This window comes from Cervus elaphus, chromosome 20, assembly GCF_910594005.1.
Source record: "Cervus elaphus chromosome 20, mCerEla1.1, whole genome shotgun sequence".
In the NCBI taxonomy this organism is placed as follows: domain Eukaryota; kingdom Metazoa; phylum Chordata; class Mammalia; order Artiodactyla; family Cervidae; genus Cervus; species Cervus elaphus.
The window spans coordinates 47,129,456-47,144,174 of NC_057834.1; the positions used below are offsets into that span (position 1 = coordinate 47,129,456).

At 38.6% G+C, this 14,719-nt stretch overlaps 1 protein-coding gene across 30 annotated transcripts in view; it reads right to left on the bottom strand.

The window, feature by feature from the left end:
- LOC122677200 (phosphodiesterase 4D interacting protein) overlaps window positions 1–14,719 on the bottom strand; it is a 236,882-nt gene that overhangs the window by 53,148 nt on the left and 169,015 nt on the right. For all 30 annotated transcript variants that reach the window (XR_006335731.1, XM_043877092.1, XM_043877115.1 and 27 more), the window contains 8 exons: window positions 13,977–14,171; window positions 10,666–10,833; window positions 10,414–10,495; window positions 6,607–6,698; window positions 4,853–4,969; window positions 4,394–4,531; window positions 3,430–3,542; window positions 1,927–2,054 (listed from right to left, as the gene is read on the bottom strand). Coding sequence is in view for 29 of the 30 variants with exons in the window: in XM_043877092.1 (XP_043733027.1) it covers window positions 1,927–2,054; window positions 3,430–3,542; window positions 4,394–4,531; window positions 4,853–4,969; window positions 6,607–6,698; window positions 10,414–10,495; window positions 10,666–10,833; window positions 13,977–14,171 (1,033 nt within the window). In the remaining variant the exon portion in view is untranslated. The remainder of the gene's footprint in view (window positions 1–1,926; window positions 2,055–3,429; window positions 3,543–4,393; window positions 4,532–4,852; window positions 4,970–6,606; window positions 6,699–10,413; window positions 10,496–10,665; window positions 10,834–13,976; window positions 14,172–14,719) is intronic.

Here is a 14,719-nt window from a genome sequence, read left to right on the forward strand (position 1 = left end):
CTACCTAAATTATAATCATTATGAGCCATTAGAAGCCAAATATCACCCATGGTTGAATCTTAACAGGAAACTTAGCACCACTGGTCTATTATTAAAAATAAGAAAAGTCATTTCCTAAATGCCTTGTAATAATGTGACAGGCTAGTCTTTGGTGGGTTGATATTTCTACAGCTTCATTACCTGTTTCTTTACTTCGAGAATGTTACAAAAAGCTTTGTGCAGGAAAGGATCACTAAAAACTGGAAGACTAAGAAAAAATGGATGATTCGGCTTATACTTCCTATCTCCTTTATTAAATGACGCCTTTTCCCCTCAAAGCAAGCCCATTAAAACTGGAAAGCATGTCCATTTAAGAGGAAGCTTCTGGCTACCAATCTTTTGCAAATTACTTAATCAGAGAATTCCAGGATGTTTCTCCAGGAAAATATTTTCTTCCCTGTCCACTTTAGAGTGACTGATGCTCTGTTACAGGTGTTGCTGAGGTTACAGAAACTCGGACAGAATTTAGAATGTAAACAAGCCATGTCAGCACATGAATGTGAAAGAAGTAAAATGTCATGTAAAAAAATGGGAGGCAGAAAAGAAAAACCATTGTGCTCTGCCTAGTTTAGAAAGGGTACTCAGTTACATTTATGGTGCTAAAGAGCCTCAATTCCTAGTTCCAAATTCCATGTTTAAAATCTGAAACCTCAGCTTCTAAGCTAGGAAAATTATATCCAGCAGAAATAACAAATCTCATGAGCTTGCAAAGATCCACAGTAACCTTGCTTAGTTATTTTTTATTGATATTTAAAATATCAATTACATTGATATTTAAGATACCAGAAGTATAATCTAAAGGGCCCCCTTTCTTACTTCCGTCACGTTGTGATAACAAAACATTGAGACAATGACCAAAACCTAGAAAGATGTGTGACATTTCTTTCTAGACTATTCAAACACATCAAAGCCAGAAGCCTATTAGTTGTTTTAATAAGGAGAAATGCAGAAGCACTAAAAAGTGAAAAATATAGTACTCCAGCTAGTGCCACTACCAAATGAAAAAAATACAAGTAGGCTATTCTGACCATAATGAGTTATTTGGTGAAATACTGAACTTGAAAGGGGACATTACATTTGAAATTATCCTTTTATGTGGAGGATCCTGACCCTGAAAGACCTGGGAGCTTTCTTAAAGTTATGTTCTGACTAAATATTATATGCTTGGCTTAAGGAAAAAAAACATTAATGTAATTTAATCTGCATCTAATCTCTTTTCACTGTCATTCAATAATCAACTCTGAAACAATATTAGAGATAAAGGTTTACTATAAATGTTTTAACAGTCTTTGCCTCTGCCCTTTAATTTGGCCTTCCCAATACTTTCAGTCTACTACTGCAAGTCTTAGCTTTGATTACCTTCTAAGGATTATACCATTTCTGCAGAGTCATTCTTACAGACTCTCATTCTCTCTCTCATCTTGAACCTTTGATTAAAAAATTGCTCTCACTCAAAGAGCAGGAGTTGATCGAATGGCAAAAAAAATACACACACATGCATTTATGACATGATATGGAATATATGAAATGGATTGTGAAAGTGGGGGAGGAATAAACTTTATTGGCCCATAGAAGGGATGAGGGAAAAGAAGGAAGGGGGGTGGTGAGGAAACTAAAATGGAATGATATTATAGTGTGCAAATATACCTTGTAACCTCCACCATTCAACTTAGACAGTTACGAACAGTGAAATACAGGTAGACTAAGTGAGTTTCACTTTGTAGGTGGTGCTACTTGTACCAGTTCTATCATTAGTAAGTCACCGTTTAGTTCAGACAGGGCTCTCTGGTTAGTGCACACAAGGGTCTCCATCCCGGGCTGCAGTCTGACCCGCCAGTGCTCAGAAGCCATGCTCGTGACGAACTCGCACACTTTCCAGTTCCCCACCTCCAATGGCGGCCATGGTCTCCAGCCTGCTTAAGCGCTCCAGGCTTCTTCCGAGAACTTCTTCTAGCCGATTGCGTATCACCTGGGCCCCTTCTAGTTCCACCTGCAGAGTTCGGTCTCTCTCAGAGCTAATTAAACATGCCACACATGGAAGGAAAATGAATTAGCCATCAATGTAATGAGTCCATTGTTGTTTAGTCGCTAAGTCATTTCCGACCCTTCTGTGACCACATAGACTGTAGCCCCCCAGGCTCTTCTGTCCATGGGATTTTCCAGGCAAGCATACTGGAGTGGGTTGCCATTTCCTTCTCCAGGGAATCTTCCGGACCCAGGGATCAAACCTGTGTCCCCTGCATCGTAGGCAGATTCTTTGCCACTGAACTACCAGGGAAGCCCATAATGAGTCCAAAGATGCTTCCAAAAGCCAACAGTGCCACTCTGAGCCATGAGACTCTAGGAGCCACATTTTACTGTGTCTCTAGAATACAATCAATGAATGTGGTCTTTGTTGTGGCACCTGTGTTCACTGCTGGTAGACTAGCAAGGTCTGCTTTCTGTAAAGTTTGTCCCTTTATCCTAGATTCTGGGCCAATCTGACATAAAATTATAGTTCCTAATATTTAGCTAACACCACTATAAGGTTACTAGGAGAAATTTCATTTTTTAACTGAATGCGTTTCTGAAAAACCAAAACCCAGGAAAAACTAACTGCAAACTGAACTGATATTGAGCCAAGTAGGGTTGGTTGCTACTGAAGGTATATGTTTTGCCATGTGTTAACCAAACTTTACAGTACTCTGAGAAAGAATCCAGTTCACAAAGAGCCAGAGATTCTTTAACAAGTAACACAAGTGGTCCTATTGTACCCTTCCTCTGCCTTCATTTTCTTGAAAGAGAAAGAAAACAAATTTAACTCAACAATAAATTACAGAAAGCTGAATAGTAACAAAAATAAAAATTAGGAAACAAAGAAAGGGGCTAGGAGGGAGGGCAAAACAAGAAAAAAAATAAAGGGAACAGAAAATGTACCAAAAAGATAATAATATATATGACCAAAAATTAAGAGGTACAGGAAAACATATTCATCACGATGGCTATTGGTAATCCTGCAATAATTAGTAGCCATAACAACAATAATTTTTCTTCAGTGACATTCAATGAATGTCAGGGCCCTTTACAGTCCTACTCTATTATTTTACTATAATGAAGCAGTCTTTAATAGGACAAGGAGCAGAGAAATGAAAGAAATACACAAGTTCTTACTACACGCAAGGTACTAATTGAGACAACTGACATGTATTCTTATTTGATCTTTGCAATAACTACATGAAACAGGCAGTATTCCTGACTTAATTTAGACACTGAGGCTCAGAGGAATCCATAAAACAAATGACAAATTAGACCCCAGCAGTGGTCCACTTTCTTTTTCTTCCGACTTTGTAAACTGTAGGCATCTGCACGTAATGAGGAATAAAAGGAAAAACAGCGCAGTCACTCTCTCACCTCTCTGGATGGGCATGGAACTTCACCAGACTGCTATAGAGCTGTCTCTCTGCCTGTAAGGCCTCATTGAGCCGACTCCGCTCATCTACCAGTCCTTCGAGCATCAGCAGCAACTGAGGGGAAAAAGAAGTGAAGCAACACTCAAACAGAAACATGAAGCCACAGTTAATTCTGAGAAAGAGATCAAAAGAAAGTATGAGCAAGGACTATGACTCAAACAGCTTGCTATCTCATTACTGACTTAACCTTTCTATATAGTATGCTACAGTTTTCAAGTCAATGTCATATTTGTCATAAAGTTTTTTATCTTTAAAACTCTATAAGGCAGAATTTAAATAGGGGAGGAAGAAGAAGAAAGAAGAAAACAAAGCCAGAAACACAGGGGACAGGCTAAGAGGGAGGAGGGGGAGACAACGCAAGGATAGGGCAAGAGGGACATAGACAAGAGGACTCACAAGCGCTCTTCATTCACTGAGTAAACATTTACTGGGCCCCTTCTCTGTGCCAGGTTCTAAGGACAAACTTACTATCTCGTTGGGGAAAAGACAGCCATCAGTCACAGGTGTCACTGTGAGCTACAGTAAAGTGCTCGAAAGAAGACGACCTATGATAATGCATGACCGGCAATCTGTTTAAGTGAACTGGTAGAGTTAAAGCCAGTTTGGAGTGAGATGAGTAGTTAGTGTCTAGAGACACAGTAACAGAGACACGGAGGAGTACAGGTAAACCGGTCTTTTAATTAATAACAAGTCTGGCATTCAAGAAAGGTCAGATCTGGGGCAGCAGTTACAATGGAACCACACGTGCTAGCAAACAGCACCTGTGGCTGCTACTGGCCATGGTGGGGAACTTGGGAGCACAGATTCTTGATGAAATTCCAGCAACAGCCACCATCATAAGTAACTGACATCTTGCTCACTGTTTACTTTGCAGTAAAAATAAGGCCTGTACTCCAATAGCTTACTTGTTGTCTTCGGTTTCCAGACGTTTCCTGTCCTTGTGATTCTACTGAAGCAACTTTTTCCCGAAGAAGCAAGACTTCCTGGGTCAGGCGTTCCATAGCCGGGATGTCTTCAGGATCAACCAGCTGCATCTGCAGGTCCTAAAAGTCAAAAAACTAGTAATAAAAATAGTAATAAAAAAAATGCTATTCAATAGCAGAGGAACAAATGCTCTTGAAATAATCTACTATACATTAAATGGGATATTGATAAGCCATGATAGTAACAATAGCTTCTTCATGAAATCTGAGCAACTCTGATATCGGTCAGAGAGAATATGGTAACACCAAGAGGCTCAAACACATAGTGCATCTAGAAGACAAGCACCAGCACAGGGACTCAATGAATCCAAGTGCTGCTCAAAGGTGAAGGTATTCTGAGCAGGAATCATTTCCAAGAGTCTTTCAAAAGCTCTGAACGACCTTTATGAGGTCTTCCTTGATCTGTATGGTCCTGGTCAGGGACTCCGCGTCCGCAGCCTGAACCTGCAGCTCTTGCTCCTGCATAGCCACCATGGACTGGAGCGCGGAGAGTTCCATCTGTGGAGAAAGAAACCCTGAAGTCAGTGGGCAGAGGAAACAGCGGGTGTCATGGTTACATTTGACACTGAAGCAGATGCTTTTCCATATCATATTATTATCAACCAGTAGTGCAAATAAAAACTAGAACATGAAGAGTGAGCTGCTGGATCAGATCCATAAACCACACTGTGTGGTACCAAAGGATGTTTCATAGGAAGTTGTAATGTGGTTTTAATGATGTCCTCTACTTTTTGTTAGCACTACAAAACATACCAAGTTGGTTTGATTTTTTTTTTTTTTTGGCTGTACAGCATGACATGTGGGATCTCAGGGAAGTCCAGTAACATTAGTCTTAATTGAGTATATGTGAGAGAAATAGGAACAACATAATGGCTAGGGTAGAACCAAAATTTTAGAAAAGGAGGGAAACCAGGAGAATTTTTTTAAACTCGTATTTTTAAAATGCCACACAGTTTCACATCCTCAAAACTTGAGTCATATAACATGATTCTGTTTATAAGGAGACATATGGTAATGAAAAGAAATACAGTAAGATAATTTCATCACAAATATGAACACAGGTTTTATATTATAGATCTAACTATGGGAAAGAGGTGGAACAAAAACTGAGGAGCTATATAGACTGGCCAACTAAACTTAATTTAGGAACCCATGACACTGTCTGATCTTCTAAAGTAGAGGCCATGGTGACATAAAGGTTTTTAGTTTTAGCCTGTAACCCTATACTGTGGCCCTAAAGCTTCCTCTCTCTGCATCCAAGTTGGACAAACAACTAGTATAGGGAGGCAGAAGGGGAAGGGATTCTGTAAGGCTGAGAGGCCTCTAAGAAAATTATGAAAACTGTCACTAGAAATAGAGCATATGGATGGGAAAAATTATCTGCTCCAGGAAAGGACTTCTGAGGAAGCATGCTGAGTCACAGAAGACCTGAGCTTAAATGGTAGCATTAGTATTTTATAGTCATATAACGATTCCCCTCCTTCACCTTTTAAAACAGTGTTTCAGCTTTTTCTTCTATAAAATAGGGCCAACATTAACCTACTTTGCAGAGTTGTAAGTATTAGTGCTAATTTAAATGCCCAGTGCAGTGCATAACATACAGTAAGTTCTCAATAAACATTATGGATCTTTCTTGAATGTCTCTTGTTCTATGTTTCTAAAACTAATTTCATGGATCTGTCATAATTATAAGCAGCAATTATATAGCACTTCATTTTTTTCACAAGTCCTCTATAATTATCTTATTCCAGTTAGACATGGGTAAAGAAAACTGTGTTCTTTCAGCACTTAAAAAGTTTTAAAAATCCTCATTTATAAAAACAAGAGCATCTTGGTGAGATAATGTAAATATAAAGCAATTTCTACTTTCTCTAGAAAGAATAAAGGCTCAACTTGTATTTGGACCCAGATATTATACTTGGAGAATTTTACTCTTTCCTTTTTAAAAAAAATTTTTTTTTTAATTTATTTACTTTTAATTGGAGGATAATTGCTTTACAATGTTGTGTTGGTTTCTATAATACATCAACATGAATCAGCCATAGGTACACATATGTTCTCTCCCTTTTGAATACTTAAAACTCTTTTGAAAAAAAAATAGGAACTTAGAAATTAGACTTAACTAGAAAACTCACCCGACTTTCTCTCTCTTTTTTAGCCATGAGCTCAAGTTCCTCTTTGGCATTACTCAGTTCTTTTTCCAGCCCCACAACTGTATCCAAGTCTCCTAAAGATGAATACATAGTGCTAGTTATAATCAGTATCAACATAATATGATCTGTCCTGCCTTGTTTCTGAGGAATTTATTCTAAGATACAATCCAATAACAATGAAACATATATACACAGGATGTTCTTTGCAGCATTATTTGCAATAACAAAACACTGCAATCCATCTATAAGCCTATAAAAAGAAGACTGATTATGTATAGTATATCCACACGATGAAGTTCTATACATAGCTGTAGAAAAGAATAAGGACTATCTTTATGAACGGATATGGAGTGATTTCTAAGATATTAAGTACAACAAGCTGTTTAGAAAAGAATACACCTACAGAGTATGTTTTGTGTTAGGAAAAGGGAACACATGCATGTTACATACACACATAGGATCAATCTGCTTACTTCTGTAAAAAGAAACACAGGAAGGATACCTCAGAAATGAAACCAGTTGCCTTCAGAGGATGAGTGAAAACAGGAGAGAAAGGACAGAGAAGTAGATGGGACTTCTGAGTACACTTCTATATTTTTGAGCTTTGAACCATTTTAATGTTTTATTATTAATGGGTAAAGTTAGTTCAGCAATAATGAGGAAGAAAAAGCCCAAACTGAATACTAACAAAAATGAATGAAACTAAACAGCAAATAGATAAGATAATCACCCAGAATACAACTTAAAAAATTAATCCAAATAATTTTTGAACCCAATATTCAACTGTACATCCTCAGCTGGAAATATTCTAAGGATAATAAGAATTACAAAGAAATTTTAAACATTATTTAATAGATTTACTTTTGACAGTGGTACTCATATAGCCATTCTGAAACTACTTTTCTATATTATGCAAATATATAAATACAGTGATGTTATAGGTAACCAGGTTTCTCAATGTTGGGAGAAGGGAGATATAAATATAAAATGAGGAAGAGAAAGAACTTTTACTGTTAAACTGGAATTAGAGGAACCAGTATCAAAAGGTGATACACACACACACACACACACACACACCCTTAGCTCTTTTCACTTAAAAGGCCCTACAAGCAAAGACATACCTGAAGTTATGAACTTGTGCCCAGGTATTAGTATACAAATGCCATTACCCAGTAAAAGGAACTAGAGAGCTCCTTGAAGTAATGGATAATTTCAGGGCTGAGGCAGGCAAAGAAAAATGTAATTATAGAACATCTTCCTATGCCAGAAGGTATGGAAGTAATCAAAAACTGATGAAGAATTATTGAAAGGACAGAGGAACAGTTTGAGGGGGCTCCAATTAGCCAAATCCCAGAAAATTTGGTCAAGCAGAAGAATGACAGAAATGGATAATAAAATATTTTTTTAAAAAAACAAACCACCCATTACTTCATACTGATATAAACAAACAAATGGAATGGAAAGGATAGGGAAAGGGCACCTCTTCTTTATACAAGAAGACACACTACTAAAGAAAGAAGGAAATTTAGAAACAGAAAATCAGTCTTCTAAACTACCAAAGTAACAGTGGGTACAAGCAAGCTTGAAGGATGCTAAAACCACTGGGTGAACGACTGTGGGAAAGCAGAACTATCAACACCTTAAGGTATTTGGGCAGATCACTTATCACTTATTAATTACAAAGCGGAAAACGAACCTTTACAATGGAGACATCTGGTGGACACAACCTTAACCGAATGACTAAACTTAATATCACTCAGCATAAAACAAGTAGATACCATGTGCTCCTGAGGCATTGCACCAAGAAAGATATCACCCATGCAGCATTCTCGCCAAAGATGTTTAACTTGAATCTAACCATGAGGAGACAATCAGAGCCAAACCAAGGGCCATTAGCTGGCCCAGAGCTTTAAAAAAATGCCAGTGTCAGAGAACAGACATGTGGTTGCCAAGCGGGGATGGCAGAGGGTTGGATTGGGAATTAGGGGCTGGCTGCTGCTAAGTTGCTTCAGTCCTGTCCGACTCTGTGCGACCCCATAGACGGCAGCCCACCAGGCTCCCCCATCCCTGGGATTCTCCAGGCAAGAACACTGGAGTGGGTTGCCATTTCCTTCTCCAATGCATGAAAGTGAAAAGTGAAAGTGAAGTCACTCAGTCATGTCCGACTCTTAGTGACCCCATGGACTGCAGCCTACCAGGCTCCCCCGTCCCTGGGATTCTCCAGGCAAGAACACTGGAGTGGGCTGCCATTTCCTTCTCCAATGCATGAAAGTGAAAAGTGAAAGTGAAGTCACTCAGTCATGTCCGACTCCCAGCAACCCCACGGACAAGATGCAAACTATTATATACAGAATGGATAAACAACAAGGTCCTATTGCATGGCAAAGGGAACTATATTCAATAACCTGTAATAAACCATAATGTAAAAGAATCTGATAAAGAATATATAGAACAGAATCACTTTGCTGTACACTAGGAACAAACACAACATTATAAATCAACTATACTTGAAATTGAAAAAACGGCTAATTGCAAAAAAAAGGCAAAAAAGGCTAGAAAATGGTTCTAGATTAAAGGAGACTGAAGAATCATGACAGTAGGGAGGGAAGAAAACAACCAGCAATCAAGAGCATTACGGGGACAACGGAAACCCTAAAAACAGACTGCACATCAGATACTAGGACTCTGTTAAAGCTACACTGACTGAACATGGTAATTGTAGTTACTCAGGAGATTGCTCCTGTTTAATGAAGTATTTAGGGATGAAGTGTCATGATATCTGTAATTTTTAAATGGTTCAGAAAAAAACATTACACCTGTGTGTACACACACAGACATGCAAGAAATAATGCAAAAGTGGCAAAATGTTAACAGTTGGTGAATCTTAATAAAAATGTACGTGGGTATTCACTGTACTATTTTTGCCACTTTTATAAAGGTTTGAAATTTACAAAATAAATTGGGGTAAGATGCTTTTTTAAAAAGGTAAATAGGGAGTAAATTAAACAAATCCAGCATCTTTACTCTTCAACTAGAATAAAGTTTCCCACTAAAAAATGATTACTTGCACAACTTACCTATGAATTCCACAATGCCCTATACTATAAAATAGACACAAAGTTTTTACATTCTGAAAATCATTTAAAAAACCATAAGTCCACAACACTTCTATTAGCACTATAATCACCAAGTCACTAATCATGGTGAGCCCCTGTTTCTGTAACACTTCTCCAGATCCTAATATTTTGGTCTCTGAGACTAATCTAAGGCATTCGTTTTGAGTTTTACTCACACCTCACATATAATTCAGTTACTTTTATGGAGTTGAAGGCCTACAACCACTTCCTGGATGGGGCAGAGCTTGGCAAATGACTCCACGTACACTGCCTACTCTTCCCAATGCTGTAATGTAGCTTATGTCTAGGTACAGTAAGTAGCCTCAGCTTGTTTCAAAGATACTCAGGAGAAGGTATCAGCCCCATGGTCCTGCTGTGCAGGTTCAAAAACACTGCCTCCTGCATTCTTGAGTCCCTGCAAAGCTATCTGAAAAGGAAAATTAGGATGCAGCTTCTTTGGGCCAAATCATATAGCCAGAAAAATAGCTTTAACTCAATGTAAGGTAAAGTCAGTTCTCCCTAGAATAGACATATCTTCAGCCTTTCAGTGCAATCCAAGCTTATTTTTTCCATTAAGGTAGGAAGAGAAAGAGGGTCTTGGCCAAATCTGTTAACAGAGAATTACAAGAAGGAAAGACAGAGATTCCTTAATTAAATCAAATTTGATACTTACCTAATGACGACCTGGGTACGCTAGCATCCCCTTTGGCAGTCAGTGAAGTGCTATCATCTCTGGAGGGTATATGCACCGAACCCTAAAAATTGGAAGAGTCAGGGGATTTAGGAAGATACAGGAACCATGATCACAATGACAGGACTTGGAACATCCTCAAACAACTTGGTATTAAAATTATCATACTTATGCCTCAGATATAAAAAGAAAATGTAGCTGGCATAAACATCCATACAAGTCTATAGTTCTTACTTGATCAGTTTGCTCTCCAAGATGGGGGCTGACGGAGGTAACTTCAGCTGGTAGGTTAGAGAGGAGTGCTTGGGACATCATGAAATCTTTCCCTCCTAAATATTGGCGCAGGGCCTGTAATTCTGAATTTCTTTCCATTAGAGCTTGTACCATCTTTTCTGCAGCAGCCTAGTAAGGAAATCACAGGCAACATGAGAGAGAGACTCTAATAAAACAAAATTTGTGTTCTGATGTCCTTTGTTAAAAGCCAACCATTTCAAAAAAAAGTTAGTGGGGCTCTAAGAAATCGTTTCCTTGCTTTCATTTTATAGGAAAAAAACAGTCAAGGAGTGGAAAGAAAGTCTGTCATAGACAGAATACTGGAAAAACAGAACATAACATGTCTGTCACAGATAAACTAATCTAAAATAGTTCTGCTAGAAATGCCAGGCTAATAACATATTGAACTGGGCAACTGATGTCTTTCTTTACTTGCGGATACATGTGCCTTTGGCATGGATGGTCTTTGCCCAAACATTTGTCATTTGCGTGGTTTGCTCCCTTAAAGTGTCTAGAAAAGTGTCAGTCAGTCGTGTCTGACTCTTTGTGACCCCATGAACTGTAGCCCGTCAGGCTCCTCTGTTCATGGAATTCTCCAGGAAAGAATACTGGAATAGGTTGCCATTTCCTTCTTCAAGGTCTTTGCCAAATTTCAACTTTTCAGATTGGCCTTTTCTGCATTTCCTATCTAAATGCAGCAAGCTCATCTCTACTCCCAATCTCTGCTGACCTGCTACATTTTTTTTTACATTGCACTTACCAGTAATCAATATATCTATTATTGCCTCTCTCTCCCCCAACACCTGCAACTGGATGAAAGTTTTCTAAGAGCAAGCACTGGGATGTTTTATTCAGTGCTGAATCCCAAGCTCCCAGAACAGGGTGTGGCCCATAGAAGGCACTCAATACATAGGCACTTAAGACCTAGATACTGAATGAATCACACAGAAACATTTTTATCAGACCACATGACCAGGAGAATCTGGACCTCAAAATCACACCAGTTTATTTCATTTCAAATCCCATAGTTTACTAAGACACATGATGGCACAGTAAGGAAAAAACTGATAAAGAACCTGCCTGCCAATGCAGGAGACATAAAGAGACATGGGTTTGATCCCTGGGTTGGGAAGATGCCCTGGAGGAGGGCATGGCAACCCACTCCAGTGTTCCAGCCTGGAGAATACATACAGACAGAGGAGCCTGGTGGGCTATAGTCAACAGGGTCACAAAGAGTCAGACACAACTGAAGCAACTTTAGCGTGCACACCACATAGAAAATCTGCATTTAATTAGAAAATCCAGAAATAATAAACTAAGACTAAAATTACTAAGAATGTAAGATGATGGCTATGTTAGATATAGCATCAACTATCTCTGGGGAGAATTACTACTGTTTTAAATAAGAAGCCAAGCCCTCGTCATAACTTCTAAGAGAAACGAAAGAACAACCTTCTAGTTTTAGCATGGAAAATTCAGACTCTTTAGGGATTTGGACATAAGCATCTTAGAGGTAACAGTACGTTACTAATTTGCCTTAGTAAAAATCTCTTAGATTATGGGAAGAAACAGAGTAAATAATACACAAGATATCTTGTGTCATACATATGATCTAACTGGCTTGACTCTTTTTCTAGCAATGCTGCTTTTAGCACCACTCCTCCAAGTGCGGTTCATGGACCAGCAGCATAACCATCATCTGGAAGCTTGTAAGAAATGCAGATTTTTTTGAGGCTATGCTTTTTGAAAGCTATTTGAGGGATTGTTCTGCAAATAAAGTTCAAGAAGCACATCTAGAAGAATACAATCACTACTCTTCCTTGAGCTGAAGATCTTGTGTAATTTCAGGCATCTCTTAGATTCCATTATTTTATTACCAACATTTAACTACCAACACATACACAACATATATGTGTATATTAAGTGTAATACGACTAATTCTTTCACATGACAAAGGGGTGAAAAAGAAAACTCAAAGACTCATTAGTCTCCTGCCAAATTTTTAAATAACTTACAATGATTTTCTTAGGTTATTCTAAAAGCAGTTTCTACAGCACAAAGCAGCATGTTTCTAACAAAATGTGTATTTACTTCAGTGGGCCTAAGAACTGGATGAGTGGAATATAACCATCCCATAATACAAGGAAGCATTAGAGACTATTATGGTCAAATAACATAGGCAAATGGTAAGAATCTATTTCCCTCAGAAAACTGACTAGGCGGAATTTTGAGTGGTCCCTGAAATGTAGCACAAGCCAACTATACCAGACTCTAGCCTATAGGAGAAAGATACATGGAAGTGAGGATAAATTAAGAATTTGCTTTTGAAATATTTGTGTACTGTTATTTTGAAATTACTATATCCCATATTATTATGAGATTGTTTATTCTCATCATGGCTTTGAAAAAAATCTTTTCTTCCCTCTTAAGATAACTGATTTTACATGAATTAAGAGAAAATGTACAAAGAAAAAGCTTCCCCATATCCTGGGTAGAAACAAAATAGCACTCAAGTCTTGATAATTTAGAATCAAAATCAAAACACTCCAGAACCCCATATTCCTTTCAGTCAAAATTATCAGAACATTAAGGAAAGGAAAATGTTATCAATACATAATGAACTTAATGAGTGGGGATATGTATTATTTAGGCACCCTCCAAATGCAAAGTGTTCTAGAAATAGTTCATATGCGCTTCCCTGGTGGCTCAGCTGGTAAAGAATCCCCCTGCAATGCAGGAGATGTGGTTTTGATCCCTGGGTTGGGAAGATCCCCTGAAAAAGGGAATGGCTACCCACTCCAGTATTCTGGCTGAAGAATTCCAAGGGTTGTATAGTCCATGGAGTCTCAGAGTCGGATACGACTGAGTGACTTTCACTTGATGATTCATGTAAAACTATAGTCTACTCAATAGGCTGAAGGAAAAAAAGCTAATAGAATGGACTTAAGACAACATAATACTTCCCTGGTGGCTCAGACGGTAAAGCGTCTGTCTACAATGAGGGAGACCTGGGTTTGATCCCTGGGTCTGGAAGATTCCCTAGAGAAGGAAATGGCAACCCACTCCAGTACCCTTGCCTAGAAAATCCCATGGATAGAGGAGCCTGCTGCAGGCTACTGTCCATGGGGTCGCAAAGAGTCGGACACGACTGAGTGACTTCACTTTCACTAAGACAACATAAATTTTACAAGTTACGAGGTTCTAATGCTTTCCATAGTGTGGACTATAAATGTACAGGGCAATACTCTTCCAGCCTGTGCATTAGTCCTTACTTGGCTCTCCTGCTCTCTGGTGCTCATGGACTGAAGCAGGCCCTGAATCTCCATTTCATATTCCACCGCTTGCTTGTTCCGATCACTCAGAAGGTCCTGCAGCATCCTTTCTTTCCGCTGTAGGCGCTGGCACAGCTCCTCAGCTATCTCACTCTGCCCTGGTCCAAGTTTGCAGAGCAACGTTGCGGTAAGATCCTAATACAGGAGAGACAGTGTAAGTTCTGGAGGAAAGAATTCCCTCTAATACACATCAAAGGGCTTAAAAGAATCTATCATAGAAGAGACAGCAAGTATGATGTTTTACTCATTTTTGTTGCCCCAGGTCTAGCACAGGCCTTGAACGTAAAAGACTGTCAATACACACTCAGTGAATGAACACTAATAATACAGAAAAAAAAACTTAGAATGGCAACTTACATGTTGTTTTCTAAAATAAGTCCTTTCCTTATATGCTCAGGGCACATAATAATATTAGATGGGGATAAAAGGGCACTCAGTTCATTTCTTTTATTTTCTCCCCAGTTTAACTTTATAGGGGAACACAAAATGATAAACTGCAAAAAACAACAAGCACTGTTTTTATAAGCACAGTGATGTAACTCCTAGGTCTATACTAGGAGGTAATACATGGTTGTTAAAACTGTGGAGCCACACCATCTGGGTTGCACACTGGTTATACCACTTATTAGCTATGTCACTTTGGACAAGTTAATTCACTTCAGAAGTCTGTTCCCTTGACTGTA